Raw genomic sequence first — 13,348 nt, 5'->3', positions numbered from 1 at the left:
GTAAGACCATTTGTTCCTTTTTCTGCAGAAGGAAATTAGACCTGTATCAGCTGGTGTCCTGGCCGCTGCTTGGACATTTCCATTTCTGCTAAGAAGGGAAAGGAAGTCGTCGTAGGGAGCACGTGGAAGTCAGCTGAAAACGCAGCAGCAGCAGAAATGCACGGGACAACCACACCCTCCAGGAGGGTCAGAAACATTCGAGTGCCCGGGCCCAGCCGTCCTTTCTTCTTGACCCTTCGTAAACCGACAACTGTTCCCTAAGTGGTTTCGGACTTCACAGGAATCTGGGGAGCGGGCAATCGCACCAGCCTCGCCATGGAAGCCGACTTTGCCCTAGGATGCACCAGGCACTGTGCCAGGAGCTGGGATGAACAAGGGACAGCGAAACCGAGGAGCTGGGACAGCGGGGCGTCCTGTGGTTCGCCCTCCTATTGCCACCCAAACCTTTCCCGAGGTGGGGGTGGGCGGGGCTGGTTTCGTTCCACTTGTGGGGTCCCAGAGCGAGGGCGTGGGTGTCCCACGAGGGAGCCTCCAGCCGGGGGCGCAGGCTGGCTGCCGGGCGGGGCCGGACCGGGTGGTGACGCGCGAAGGGACGCACCGCCCCAGCAGAGCCGGGCCGGAGATTTAAAAGTTGGTGGCGCGCGGCGGGCAGACGCGGAGACGCGGCCAGGGCAGCGGCACGGAGCCCAGAGCAGCCGCAGCGCCCGCCGAGATGCCGCAAAGCCCGGGACAGGTGGGCGCGGCCCCGCTGCTGCCGCTGCTGCTCCTGCTCGCCTGCTGCGCCGCGGCGGGCGGAGGTAAGAGCCCGCTGCCCCGCAGCCCCTCGCGCCCTTCCTGCGCCTGGCTCGGCTTCGGGGACTCCCGCGCCTCGGGCTCCGGGATGGTCGCCCTGACCCTGGCTGAGGGACTGGCCAGCGGCGAGGGCCAGGGAGCCGGGGTGCAGCGCGTTCCGGACCCGGGTCCAGAGCACCCTCGGGCTAGGGATTTCCTGCCCGCCGCCCTCGGGTAGCAGGAGTTAAAACAGAAAACTCAGAAAGGTTTTCCTTTTCAATACAATTACTGAAGGGATCGGTGATCGACGCAAAGCCAGAGTTTGCTATTTCACTTACTAGGCGGGGTAGGCGGGCTGCGCGCTGCTCGCAGGTGAGCGAGAGCCCCGGGAACCGGCCACGCCAGCCAGCGGGTTGCGGGGCTGAACTCCGTGCCTTACAGGTTCGCAGGCGCCAGGTGGGACAAAGGATTGGAGGTGTTCTCATCACGCGACGTTGGAGAAGCAGGCGTGCAAAAGCTGGGCTTTCAGGCTGTACACCCACAGCCAGGGACGATAACAATTGGGACTTCCTGAGCTTGGTTTAGAGGAAAGGAACAGGAAAAGCGAGTCGGAGAGGGACATCTGTGAAAAGGTGCTAATGCACCAGAGTGGAGATGCTTCCCTGTGTCTCTAAAGGTTACTGGTTGCTGGGTACTGGGGGGGGGGGAGCTTGCTATAACCATCAGTCCTGGGGGATCCCAGTTCTCTTAGTTTCCCGCTCGAGGTAAAGATGGGTAGACTGTGGTCAGTCTTTTTTCAAAATATCCAGGACTTAAAATCACAGCTTCGGAGACCTTCCAGACCTCCCAGCCCAGCCCTCAGCGGGAGACGCGAAACAAGTGCTTTTATTTCATTCTTAATCTAATTATTTTTATTGTCCTTATTTCATTGTTTTTGCTTTTCTGAGACATTGGAAGAGAGGGTCATCCTTACAATCAGAAACTAACAGACCTATGCCTTCTCCACAGAGGCAGTAGTTACCAGCATGATTCATGCAAGGCAAATGTTCATCCTTCTCTATTTTAAATTTGTTATTAGAAAAAAAATGGGATGATAATCTGTATGTTGTCTATTAAGAAACCAGATAACTACCGTTTTAAAGGCGCTGTGATATGTTTAAAAAAAAAAAAAAGTGTGTTACAGCAGTATGCTTGCAATGCTGTTGGCATCCGTGGGGGCTCGGCTGGGGAAGCCCTGGTGAGGCTGCTGTAAATGAGCAGGGGCTGTGGAAGGTAGCAGCTGCTTCTTAAAAATAGAGAAATCTTGGGTTTTATTTCCAAAAGAGCATCTCTGCTGGCCGACTAATTGTCTCGTAGAAAATATATCCTGTGTGTTTTCCTTGCAAAAGGATGAAATATCCCTTTCGCTACCTAGAAAGTTCCTAGGTTGCTCTTTTGTGTCTTCATCACCCTTCAGACCTATTCTTAATAGTGTAAATCTAATTTTCCCTACCGATGCGGTGGAAGGGGAGAGGGTAAATAATACAGCGTGATGTGCCTTAGTGCTGACTCCATAAAGATGGCATTGGGGGAGGCACATCACATACATATGCAAAACTCAGAGTTAATCTATGGAGATCAATCACTATGCAAATGCAACCGGATGTATCTAAAGGCAACACAAATGCCACAAGCCAGAGAAAAGCAGAAGCGTCAGTAAATGCATCATTCTTAGCAAAAAGTGAATTAGCAAAGCATATGTGATTGCAAGGAGATGATAAAGAGCCAGCCACCAACTTGATAAATGAGAACAGTTTACTCAGAGAACATTACCGAAAGAAGAAAATGTCTGAAAGAGGAGCACAGTTAGGATATCCGAAGCCAACAATTACTTGATTATGCTTGTACCAGTGAGGGATCAAATGGCCAAGGCCAAATTAAAGGGTCTTTTCCAACTTAGCAAAGGGAAAAGAAAAATGGCACTACTTTTAGAATAACCAGATGTTTTACTAGGTAATATTGCAGTATAAATATTTTGGTGAACCTGATTGAGAACAGTCCAGTTTGCATGATGTGGCAGATAGTGGCACTGTTAGAGCATCATGTTGACAGTGACCTGAGTACTGCTCTTAATAGTTCTGTATGAAGTACACATCTGAGATAATATGACTTGAGTAAACTGTTCTCATTTATCACGTTGGTGGCTGTCTCCCAAAGCTGTCCTGTGCAGGAATCTTGGTCCCCAGCATAAAGATCTGGAGAGGTGGCATGTTCTTAAGAGATGGTTCTAGGGCTGGCCAGATAGTTCAGTGGACTAAAGCGCCTGGTTAGGCAGAGCACAGAGGCTGGGGGTTCAATCCCCGGCATGCCATGCCAGCCCCACCCCTGGGGCATGCTGAGAAGGTGACTGAGACTGGGCATAGTGGTGCACACCTGTAATCCCATCACTTGGGAGACTGAAAGATGGGAGCATCACTACAAGTCCAATCTACATAGTGAGACCCTGTATACCCTGTACTAAATATATATATATATATATATATATATATATATATATATATATTTCTAGTAGGAAGTGCTTAGTAGGTCGTGGGGCATGCCGCCCTGGTGCAGCATTAAGGCAGCACTCCTGGATCCCTGGTTAGGTCTCAAGAGAGTGAGTTGTTATAAAAAGAGCAAGATTGTTCTTTTTTTGCTCCCTGGCTTCCTCTCTTACCACAAGATCATGCTAAGGGATCACTCAGGCAATGTTCCTATCCACCATGAACCCCTCAACCAAGGCTGAGTCAGCAGGGCTTCCTACTTGTGGACTTGCAGCTTCCAAAACTGTAAGCTAAACTTCTTTACAAATTATCCAGTCTTGGATATTCTGTTGTAATAATGAGAAAAACAGACTAAGGTACCATATCTTGGGAAGAAAAGTGCATCAATTCTAATTAACTAGGCAAAGGGAAAAAATAACTTTCGCAGTGGATTGATTCAACCACAAGGTATCGGTTATTTTCTATACATTTTGGCTCCCTTACCATTCTTACCCACAGGCTGTTTATTGGAAGGTGTTTTGTGGAAGGATGACAAAGCACCCTTTTTAAAATTTACCTAAGTGCTGGGGACTAAATTAAGGTGAATGGCAGATTCCAGGTGACTGGAGCTTGGGGCTTGGAAGGAAGGAGACTCCCAGTACACACTGCGAGGCAGCCTTGATAAGGGCAGTGCCTTGCACTGTTACTGAGGAGATTGGTCTGGAATATACGCATACAAAATTGCATTCTTGAAGCAGAACTAACCTTCTAAACAGAATCTCATACAGTAAGTTTTCCAAGTGTGCTAGATGAAAGTTTGAAAACTACAGCTTTATCTCTTCCTCAAAACAGGATGAGCTCTGAGTGGGACTTACACTCAGGGAGCAGTGAGTTTAGAAGACATGCTTGTGTAAGGGGAGAGACTTGCAACAGAAATGTATACAGTCATTCACTGAAAAGAGACTTGATCAGGTCTTATGTGAATCAACTCTCCACGGTGGGCTGCATGATCTCTGGGCATCATTCCTGATACTCATTCCCACATATATTACTGCTATTTAATATTACTAGAACTTAAATTAAAAAAACGGTAAGAATATGAGAACTCCAGACAAGATGATTACAAAATGATGGAATTAAAAGGAAAAAACTGTCAGGATTTGAAGTCAACCATACTTGGTCTGAAATCTGCCTCTTCTGTGTATCTATATAGTGGACTCGGGGCAAATTTCTCAGCCTTCCTTGTTTCAGTTTCCTTACTATAAAATTAAAGTAGTAATTGTAATAAGGATATCTATTTTAAAAGGGCTAATGGACATATACATGTAAAATGCTTATCATAGTATCTGGTACCTAGAAAGTGTTCTGCTCAGTGTGAAGAGATGCTGTTCTTTCTCCCTTGCTCACACCCTTCTTTCCCCATCCTCCTCCCTATACTTTTTCAGTGCTTGAGACCAAACCCTGGCCCTGAGCATATTGGGTGGGCACTGTACCACTGAGATATATGGCCAGTGAAAGTTCTCTTCTTTAAGCCTATTTTTAAAGTGTTTAATCTTGCTACATTTAAATATTTTTAAAAATATATAGTCTTTTACTAAAAGATGTTTTCTTGCTTTAGTAAAGATATATACATAATAATACATACTAATCATGTTTAAATATTAGTAACAGCTGAAAACATTGGGAGAATATTATAATTTGGAGTAGTATGATTTAGAAAACTAAACCTGTAGAGAAAATAGTATTTTGGAGGATATAAGCTAGGTGACAAGTTTTATTTCAGCAATAGTTAAGCTCCTAACAAGTAATTCATTTTAAAAAGGTCTTTATTGTGATACAATGTATACATCATAAAACTCACCTGTTTTAAGTACACATTTGAGGACTATTTTAATTCACTCAAGGAGTTGCGCAGTTATCACAACAAAGCACTTTTGGAATGTTTTCATCACCTCTGATGGATCAGTTATGCCTGTCTGCAGTCAACCCCCATCCCCATTTCTAGCTCTGGGCAACTACTAATCCTCACGTCATCAGATATGAGCTTGTCTGGTTATTTTATATAAATGGAATCATGCAGTAGCTGGTTTCCGATGAAAGCAGTTTGACTTAGCATCATGTCTCTGGAGTCCGTCATGTTATGGCATTTATCATTAATTAGTTCTTTCTTTTTATGTGCCCAGAGGGCATTGCATTATATAGCTGTACTGCATTTGCTTATCTATTCCCTAGTCGGTGACATTTGGATTGCTTCTACTTTAGAGCTCATGTAAGTAATGGTGCTATAAACATTCAGGTATATGATTTAGTGTACATGTATATAATTCACTAGTAAAAGTAGTATTTTATAGTAGTAGTATTTTAAGGTTTCCTTTATAATTATCTCTTCTATTAAGTCAAATGCTGAAATGTTTAGTCAAATTAGATGGGCAATTATATAGTGAAAATGAGAAATAATATCTGAAAAGGAATTATATGGATATTTCATTTAAAAAGAAATATTATAAAATTTAACCTCAATATATCTTTATTTTTAGGTGCTCGAGAATTACCTTATGGAATATGGTCTGAACAGCAACTCCAACTGTGGAATAAGGTACAGAATTTTTCTCACATGAATTGGTGGAAACTCTCCTTTATTCAAATTATTGTGGTAAATGAAATAATAAATGGAGCAGTCAACCCTCATCCCCATTTGTAGCTCTGGGCCACTACTAATCCTAATAGTTTTGGCAAAACTATTCTATATATTTTTTTTGTTTTGGCGGAACCGGGGATTGAACTCAGGCCCTCCCACTTGCCAGGCAAACACTTATTCTACTGAACTATCTTCCCGCCTATGCAACTATTCTAATAGAATTATAATTTTATTAAAATAAAGCAGGTAAATATGAAAAGAAACAGTTAAGGAAAGTAAGAAAGCAGAAGTACATCCTACAAGTACAATAATTATAGTGAAAGTGAATGTGCTAAAAATATGTCTCTTTAAAAACAAGGTCTCTTAGATGTATTTTTCCATTTTTTTAAGATGTAGAGAGAGCTACACTTGACATAGAAAATAACAACAAAAGAAAAGCATAGAAGGATGGAAAATGACCTACCAAGCAAATATGAACTGAAGGGAAATTGAAAGGGCAGTCTTAATATCTGATAAAATAGAATCCAGGTAAACTAACAATCATGACACATAAATAGGAAATTCATATGCTGAAAAAAGATACAAGCAAGAATATACAGCCATCATGAATATGTCCTATCAATGCAACCTCAAAAGTTATTTAACATCTGGTAGAAATTCAGAAAAAAAAAGAAATTTAGGGAAAAATAAGTAAATTAATAGTGATAGAGATTTTAACATCTCTCTCTCAGAATTTGATAGTTAAAGCAGATAGCTTATAAATAAATATATCAAAGACATAATCATATAATTAAAGAATTCAAGCAACTATAGCATTTTGTGAAATTTACATTAAGTAGTATGCCCATTCATCTTGTATATAGTTGGGGTGCTTAAAAGATAGGATACATGTGTGAACAGAAAGTAAAATTCTATAAATTAAAAAGAATTTATTTAAGTGATTTCCAAGGATAGAGAAATAAGGAATTATCAGCAAACATATAACTTAACTATCTCATCTGGTTGGAAAATAAATATCATTTTTGCAAATCACCCTGGATTTAAAAGGAAATTATATAATACTTAGAATTTAATGACAAAGACATTGTAAGTCAGAATTTGTAATCTACAGCTAAAATATTGGCTGGAGAGAAAATATGTAAGCTTCCTTCAGTATATATAATTTTCTTTTTCTTCTATGTATATAAGAATTTTTTCTAATAAATATATATAATACATATATATTGTTTATATACCTATATATAAACATTTATATATTATATAATGTATTTATGTTATACATGTGTTTATGTCTATATAAATATATGTTTTATATGTATCTTATATATTTATATGTACTATCTTAGTCACTTTCTAAAAGCTGGGGCAAATTACCTGGCATCCCCTAGTAACAGAGGATAGGTTTATTTTAGCTCACAGTTTGTAGAGGTTTCAGGCAGCTGGCTGTAACACAGAGAGGCATGACAGAGACATGGCAGAGAAAAAGCAGTTCACAGAACTACCGGCAGGATGAAACAAGACTTCCTTCTTCTTTCCCTTTTTCTTTTTTCCTTTTTTTTTAGCCAGGATTTGAACTCAGGATTTTACACTGGCCAGGCAGGCACTTTGCCACTGAGCTGTATCCCCAGCCCACTTCTTTCCCTTTTTATTCCATCCAGACTACATACCTACTGGTTGGTACCACCTACACCCTTCTTTAGTAAGTCCATCATCCACAGCCAGAACTACGCTACATCAGTGAGTGAACTAATCGAGTTTCACATCTCCTTGATCCAGTATCACACACCCATGATCCAGGTGCTGGTCCCAAAAGCCCTACCTATGAGAACATGAAGTTTTACAGAGAAATCTAGATAGAAACCATAATAGGCATATATACATGGTTCTAAGTTTTTCTTCTCTATTGATAAATACATATGCATATATACACACATACATACACATATATTTATCAAAAAAGAAAATTTAGAAATTAAACTTTTGCCTGAAAAAGAATAACAGAAAATAAAAAGAAGTATTAATGAAGTAAATTATAAAAACAAAGGCAAAAATAAATTTTAATTAGAGAAATTAGAGAACAAATTAATAATATTAACAAAACTATAATTTCTTTCTTTCAAAAGTTAGTAAGAATTAATTAGAAGGACTGATTTTAAAAAACAGAAGAAAACAAAAATAAATAAGATATAGACTAAGAGAAGGTCAAAAACCAAGCAAAGTAGAGATTTTAAATATTTTCAAAAAGTATTATGGGTAATTGACCCTAGTGATACTTGCACAACTCTGTAAATGCACTAAAAGACATTTCATTGCACACTTCAAATAGAGCAATATGTGGCACGTAGGTTGTACATCAGTAAAAGTGTTACCAAAAAAGTAAAAAGAGTTATTTGGCAATAGTTTTGAAAACTTAGGTGAAATAAATTCTTAGAGAAATATCTGATGCTCACAAAATTCAGTAGTAAAACAATAAGCACTTTTATGGTTTGGGTCTAATTGTCCCCTCAAAGCTTCATGCAGTCACTGGGGCTGGCTTCTCGAGTTTGTGATTAATTCGTGATCCAGTGCTGGGATTATGAGTGTGAGTGCTACACCACCCTGCGGCGGAGAGCCTGAATACAGTATAACGAAGGGAGAGGGGCTCGCTAGCCACCACAGCCTCTGCGCCTCCATTTGCTCTTTGCTATTTTCACTGCCATGAACGGCTGCCCTCTGCCATGTGCCGCTCTTCCTTGGAGCCAGCTGAGTATGGACTGAAACCTCCACTAACTGTGATCTCAACCTTTCCTTCCTTCATTTTAGGTGTCAGGTGTTTTGTCCCAGCAACGAGAGAAAAGTAACCAAGACAAGCACCGAAAATAAAAGTTTTCTTTACATCATTGGCCAAAGCCTGTGTTCTATGTTGCACAGTGTCTATAAAAATCCTAAAAGTAAAAACTTCTTCTAGGCTTTACACAGTTAAGAATACTCTTCTTTTACTTTCTTCCTAAGAACTCTATTAGCCCTAAATCAAATTTAAAATTAATCAAATGCTATAACTGTGTTAATTTGAAGTCAGCAATATTTTTTTCTACTTTAGTCTGTAATTATAATGAATTACATTAATAAAGTTCTTGTTCTTGAATTATTAGAACTATAAGGAGAGTTCATACAATTTTTGATATAAAATCAGTATAAAAGGATTAATAACTTTTTTTTTTTTTTTGGCGGAACCAAGGATTGAACTCAGAGCCTCGTGCTTGTCAGGGATGCGCTTATTCTACTGAGCCATCTCCCCATCCCATTATAACATTTATTTTCAATAAGAAAAAATAACATTGAATAGTTTAAAGTCCTGAATCCATGAATTCCACATCTGCAGAGCCAATCAATTGTGGAATAAAAATAGGGTAAAATTGCATCTGTCCCAAGAGCATACAGATTTTTTCTTATCATTTCCCTGAACAGTACACTATAAAAACTAACAACATAATAACTACTTACATAATATTTATATTTTATTGGGTATTATAGATATGTAGCAATGATCTAAAGAATGCAGGAAGGCATCTGTAGATTATATGCAAATACCATACCATTGTATATGACACTGCAGCATGCATAGTTTTGATATTCTTGTAAGTGCTGGTGCCAGATACCTGCAGATAATGAGAAATAGCAATGCTTCATTCACAGTGATAACCCAAACTATAAATATTTAGTTAATGGAGCCAGAAATATACAATAGACTTATGGTGAAAAATGGAACTCTAATAAAGGAAATAGATGATGATGTGAATATATAGAAAGATGTCTTTTTGATGAAACATCTCCCCTAAATTAATCAGTGCAAATTACATAAATCAATGCAATCTGAATAGTTGCTCAGATTTGTAAAGGAAATTTCTAAGTTTAAACTGAAATTGATATGAAAAAATGAAGGTCTACAAAAAGTTAAAGACACTTTAGTATAGAGTTGAAGGTAGGAAACCTTGTCCTACCAGATTATCAAGACATAAGATGACACTGCAGTAATAAAAAAAAAAAAAGAAAAAGAAAAAGAAAAAAGGTACAAAGATAACATAAAAAAAGAGAAACGAGCTAACGAAGCTGAGACTGCAACAGTTTCCATCAGTACTGGGCCACACACATTCTTTTGGCATTTACCACCTAGGGGTGCTGAAAGTGCTGCAAACTTAGTTTCTAAATGCAAGAAGGTATCTATCTATCCTGGATGTGCTTGGGCAACCAGAAGTGGCCTCATCATTGGCAGCAGTTGTCAATTGGTGACCAAATGTTGTTGATGGGTAAATGCTTTACCTGCCTCTCACCTCAACGAGGATGGCTCTGATACACTGTCTTCTAGTGTTGTGAGGACAGACTGAACCCTTTACTCACAGTGGTCACCTACTCAATCAGCATGGCCTTTATTGGGTTCTTTGTCGTCTCTGTTCTGCTTCATTCTTCTTTATCCATTGCTTCATTTAGGGATCTTCTCCTACATGATCTACCAGCATTCACATCCTTATCTCAAGGTCTGTTTCTGGGGAGAATGAACCTAAGATAGAAATGTACATCCCATAAATGTAACATAACAGAACAAAATTATAACAAAGTATCAGAAAACTCAGTCAAGAAAAGAAAACATTGTTTGGCAAATAAGAGTTGAGAAATCATCTCACTGTGTGGAGAAAAATAAAGTATTACTCTGCACAAAGATAAGACTAAAGAGAAAAGACCTCAATGTAAAGCTAAACTATAGATTAAATAGCAGTATTGTAGGGCACTGTCTTTGAGGTAGGATGAGGGAGAGACTTCTTGAAGAAAATTTCAAGGGTATCAAGAAATGGGAGGACAGGAGAAGAGGAGAAGGGGATGAAAAAAGAATTGAAACGTGTCATTTATATGTACCAACTCTCCACAGGGAATGTAATCATTATGTACCATAAAAATGTACTAATATACTAGATGGGCTTTATGTCAGTCTGATAAAAGCCATCTATGATTAACAGCCAACTCATACTAAATTGTCAAAAACTGAAAGCATTCAATCTAAAATCAGGAACAAGACAAAGATGTTGATTCTTACCACTCCTATTCAATATAGTTCAGGAAATATTAGCCAGAGCAATTAGATAAGAGAAAAAAATCAAAGGAATGAAGACAGGAAAGGAAAAAATTCAATTATCATTATTTGCAGATGACAGAATACTTCTTATGAAAGACTCCCAAAACTTTACCAAATGACTTCTAGAATTAATAACCAAATTCAGTCCAGCAGATGGATATAAAGTCAGTACTTAAAAATCAATATAATGCTTGTACAGAAATAACAAACTCACTGAGCAAGAAATTAGGGTCATCACACTTTTTATAGTAGCATTCAATAAATGAAATGCTTAGGAATCAATCTAACAAAGGAAGTAAAAAATCTTTACAATGAAAACTGCAGTACTATGAAAAAGATCAAAAATGGAAAGATACTCCCTGCTCTTCAGTAAGAAAGACCAACATAATGAAAATGGCCATACACCCAAAATTGTTATACAGATTTAATGCAGTCTCAATCAAAATACCATTAGCATACCTCATAGAATTAGAGAAAAGAAGAAAAGAATCCTAAAATTCCTTTAGAACCAGAAGAAACCTAGAATAGCAAAAACAATTCTCAGCAACAAAGGCAAGTCGTAATCCAAAAATTTAAAGATCTAATCCAAAAATGGGCACCTGAAATGAATAGACACCTCTCAGATGAAGAAGTAGAACAATAAATAAATATGTGAAAAGATGTTCAACATCACTGATTATTTGAAAGATGCCAATTAAAACAATGCTGAAATTCCATCTCACTCCAGAAAGAATGGCAATTATCAAGAAATCAATCTATAATAAATGCTGGAGAGGCTGTGGGAGGAAAAGAATCCTTCTCCACTGTTGATTAAAGTGTAGACTGGTATAACCACTGTGAAAATTAGTGTGGAGATTCCTCATAAAATGAGGAAGTTCCATTTGACCCAGTTATTCTCCTTCTGGTATATTCCCAAAAGAATTAAAAACACTATACCAAAACAGTATATGTGTACCCATGTTTATAGCACTACAGTTTGTAATAGCTAAATCTTAGAAAGAGCTCAAATGGCCATTAACAAATGAACAGATAAAGATGTGTTTTTTTTTAAATAAAGCCATAAAGAAGGATAAACTGGAGACATTTTTAGGTAAATGGATGGACTTTGAGACTATATTCTTGAGTGAAATAAATTGAACATATGTGTGTATGGCACATTGTTTCTCTGGTGCAAGAAACTAAATGTGTAAGTAAGGATCAAAATGTCTGCTAGTTATTATCAAATATGAAGAGAATATTCAAATGGGAAGGGGAATGAGGGAGGAGGATGGGGAAAAGAAAAGAAAATGAGGAAAGAAGGAAAAAATGGAAACAAAGTTTGTAAATAAGGAGGGGAAGAGGGGCTGAAGGGAGGATAGGAGAACAGAAAAAAAGAAAAATTAAGATACATCATATATAGGTACAAATTCCTTATGATGAATGTGATCATTATGTATATATAAAATTTGGCAATAAACAATAAATAAAAATAAAACAAATAAAAACTAAAATACATATATAAATCATAAGACCAAAACCATAATGAATGCATTGCATTAAGAGTAAAGGTTAAAGGTTATGCCTAGTATGTATAAGGCCCTGAATTCAATGCCCAGCACTACAAGAAAGAGTAAAAATTCTTTCAACAAAGGATTCTACAGAAATATGAAAGCCTTTGAAAGAGAGTAACATTTAAAACTGGTAAATATTGAATGTATGAATTTATAAATAAAGAATATTCAAAACTCCCCATCAAAGTTATGTATTTGTTTATTTATTTATTTAGTACAGGGTCTCACTATGCAGCTCAGACTCATAGTGATCCTCCTATTTCCAGCCTCTCCAGCTCTGGGATTAAAGGCATGCGCCACCACACCCAGACTCAGTTGCAGGTTCAGTATACCCAGGGGTGGGGCTGGTATGGCATGTGGTGCTGGGGATTGAATCCCAGTTCTTGCATTTAGGCGCTTAGTCCACTGAGCTCTCGCTGGCCCTGCCCATTAACTCTAATGTGTAAAGTTAAAAGTCAGAATAAAAACAGTCAAAAGATAACAACGATTTACAAAAGAAGAAGTCTAACAAGCATCTAAAGAGATGCTCAGATTCATTGTGGATAAACAATATGTGATGGGTACAGAGAACAGAGTACCATCTAGCAGTTAGAAACAACATACTAGATGTACACCCAGCACCATGGATAGATCTCACAGTGAAAGTGGAAAAAAACCAAAAAGAATACCCTAGATGGAGACAGAACAGATTTGACAAGAATATATACAAAAGGGGGCTGGGGAGATGGCTCAGTGGAATAAGAGCTTCCCTGGCAAGCGCAAGGGCCTGAGTTCAATCCCC

General features: G+C 38.7%; 1 protein-coding gene across 4 annotated transcripts in view; it reads left to right on the top strand.

Annotated features, from left to right (window-relative positions):
* The first annotated feature begins 670 nt into the window (after positions 1–670).
* The window catches only part of Nmu (neuromedin U), a 41,283-nt gene continuing 28,605 nt past the window's right edge, over positions 671–13,348 (top strand). For all 4 annotated transcript variants that reach the window (XM_023711042.1, XM_023711041.1, XM_023711043.1 and 1 more), the window contains exons 1-2: positions 671–797; positions 5,810–5,868. In XM_023711042.1, the coding sequence (XP_023566810.1) occupies positions 713–797; positions 5,810–5,868 (144 nt within the window). In that variant the 5' untranslated portion in view covers positions 671–712. The remainder of the gene's footprint in view (positions 798–5,809; positions 5,869–13,348) is intronic.

The sequence above is a fragment of the Octodon degus genome, unplaced genomic scaffold (genome assembly GCF_000260255.1).
Source record: "Octodon degus isolate 3935 unplaced genomic scaffold, OctDeg1.0 scaffold00019, whole genome shotgun sequence".
Lineage (NCBI taxonomy): Eukaryota > Metazoa > Chordata > Mammalia > Rodentia > Octodontidae > Octodon > Octodon degus.
The sequence above is the reverse complement of the archived record's forward strand: the minus strand, read 5'-3'. Positions and strand labels throughout refer to the sequence as shown.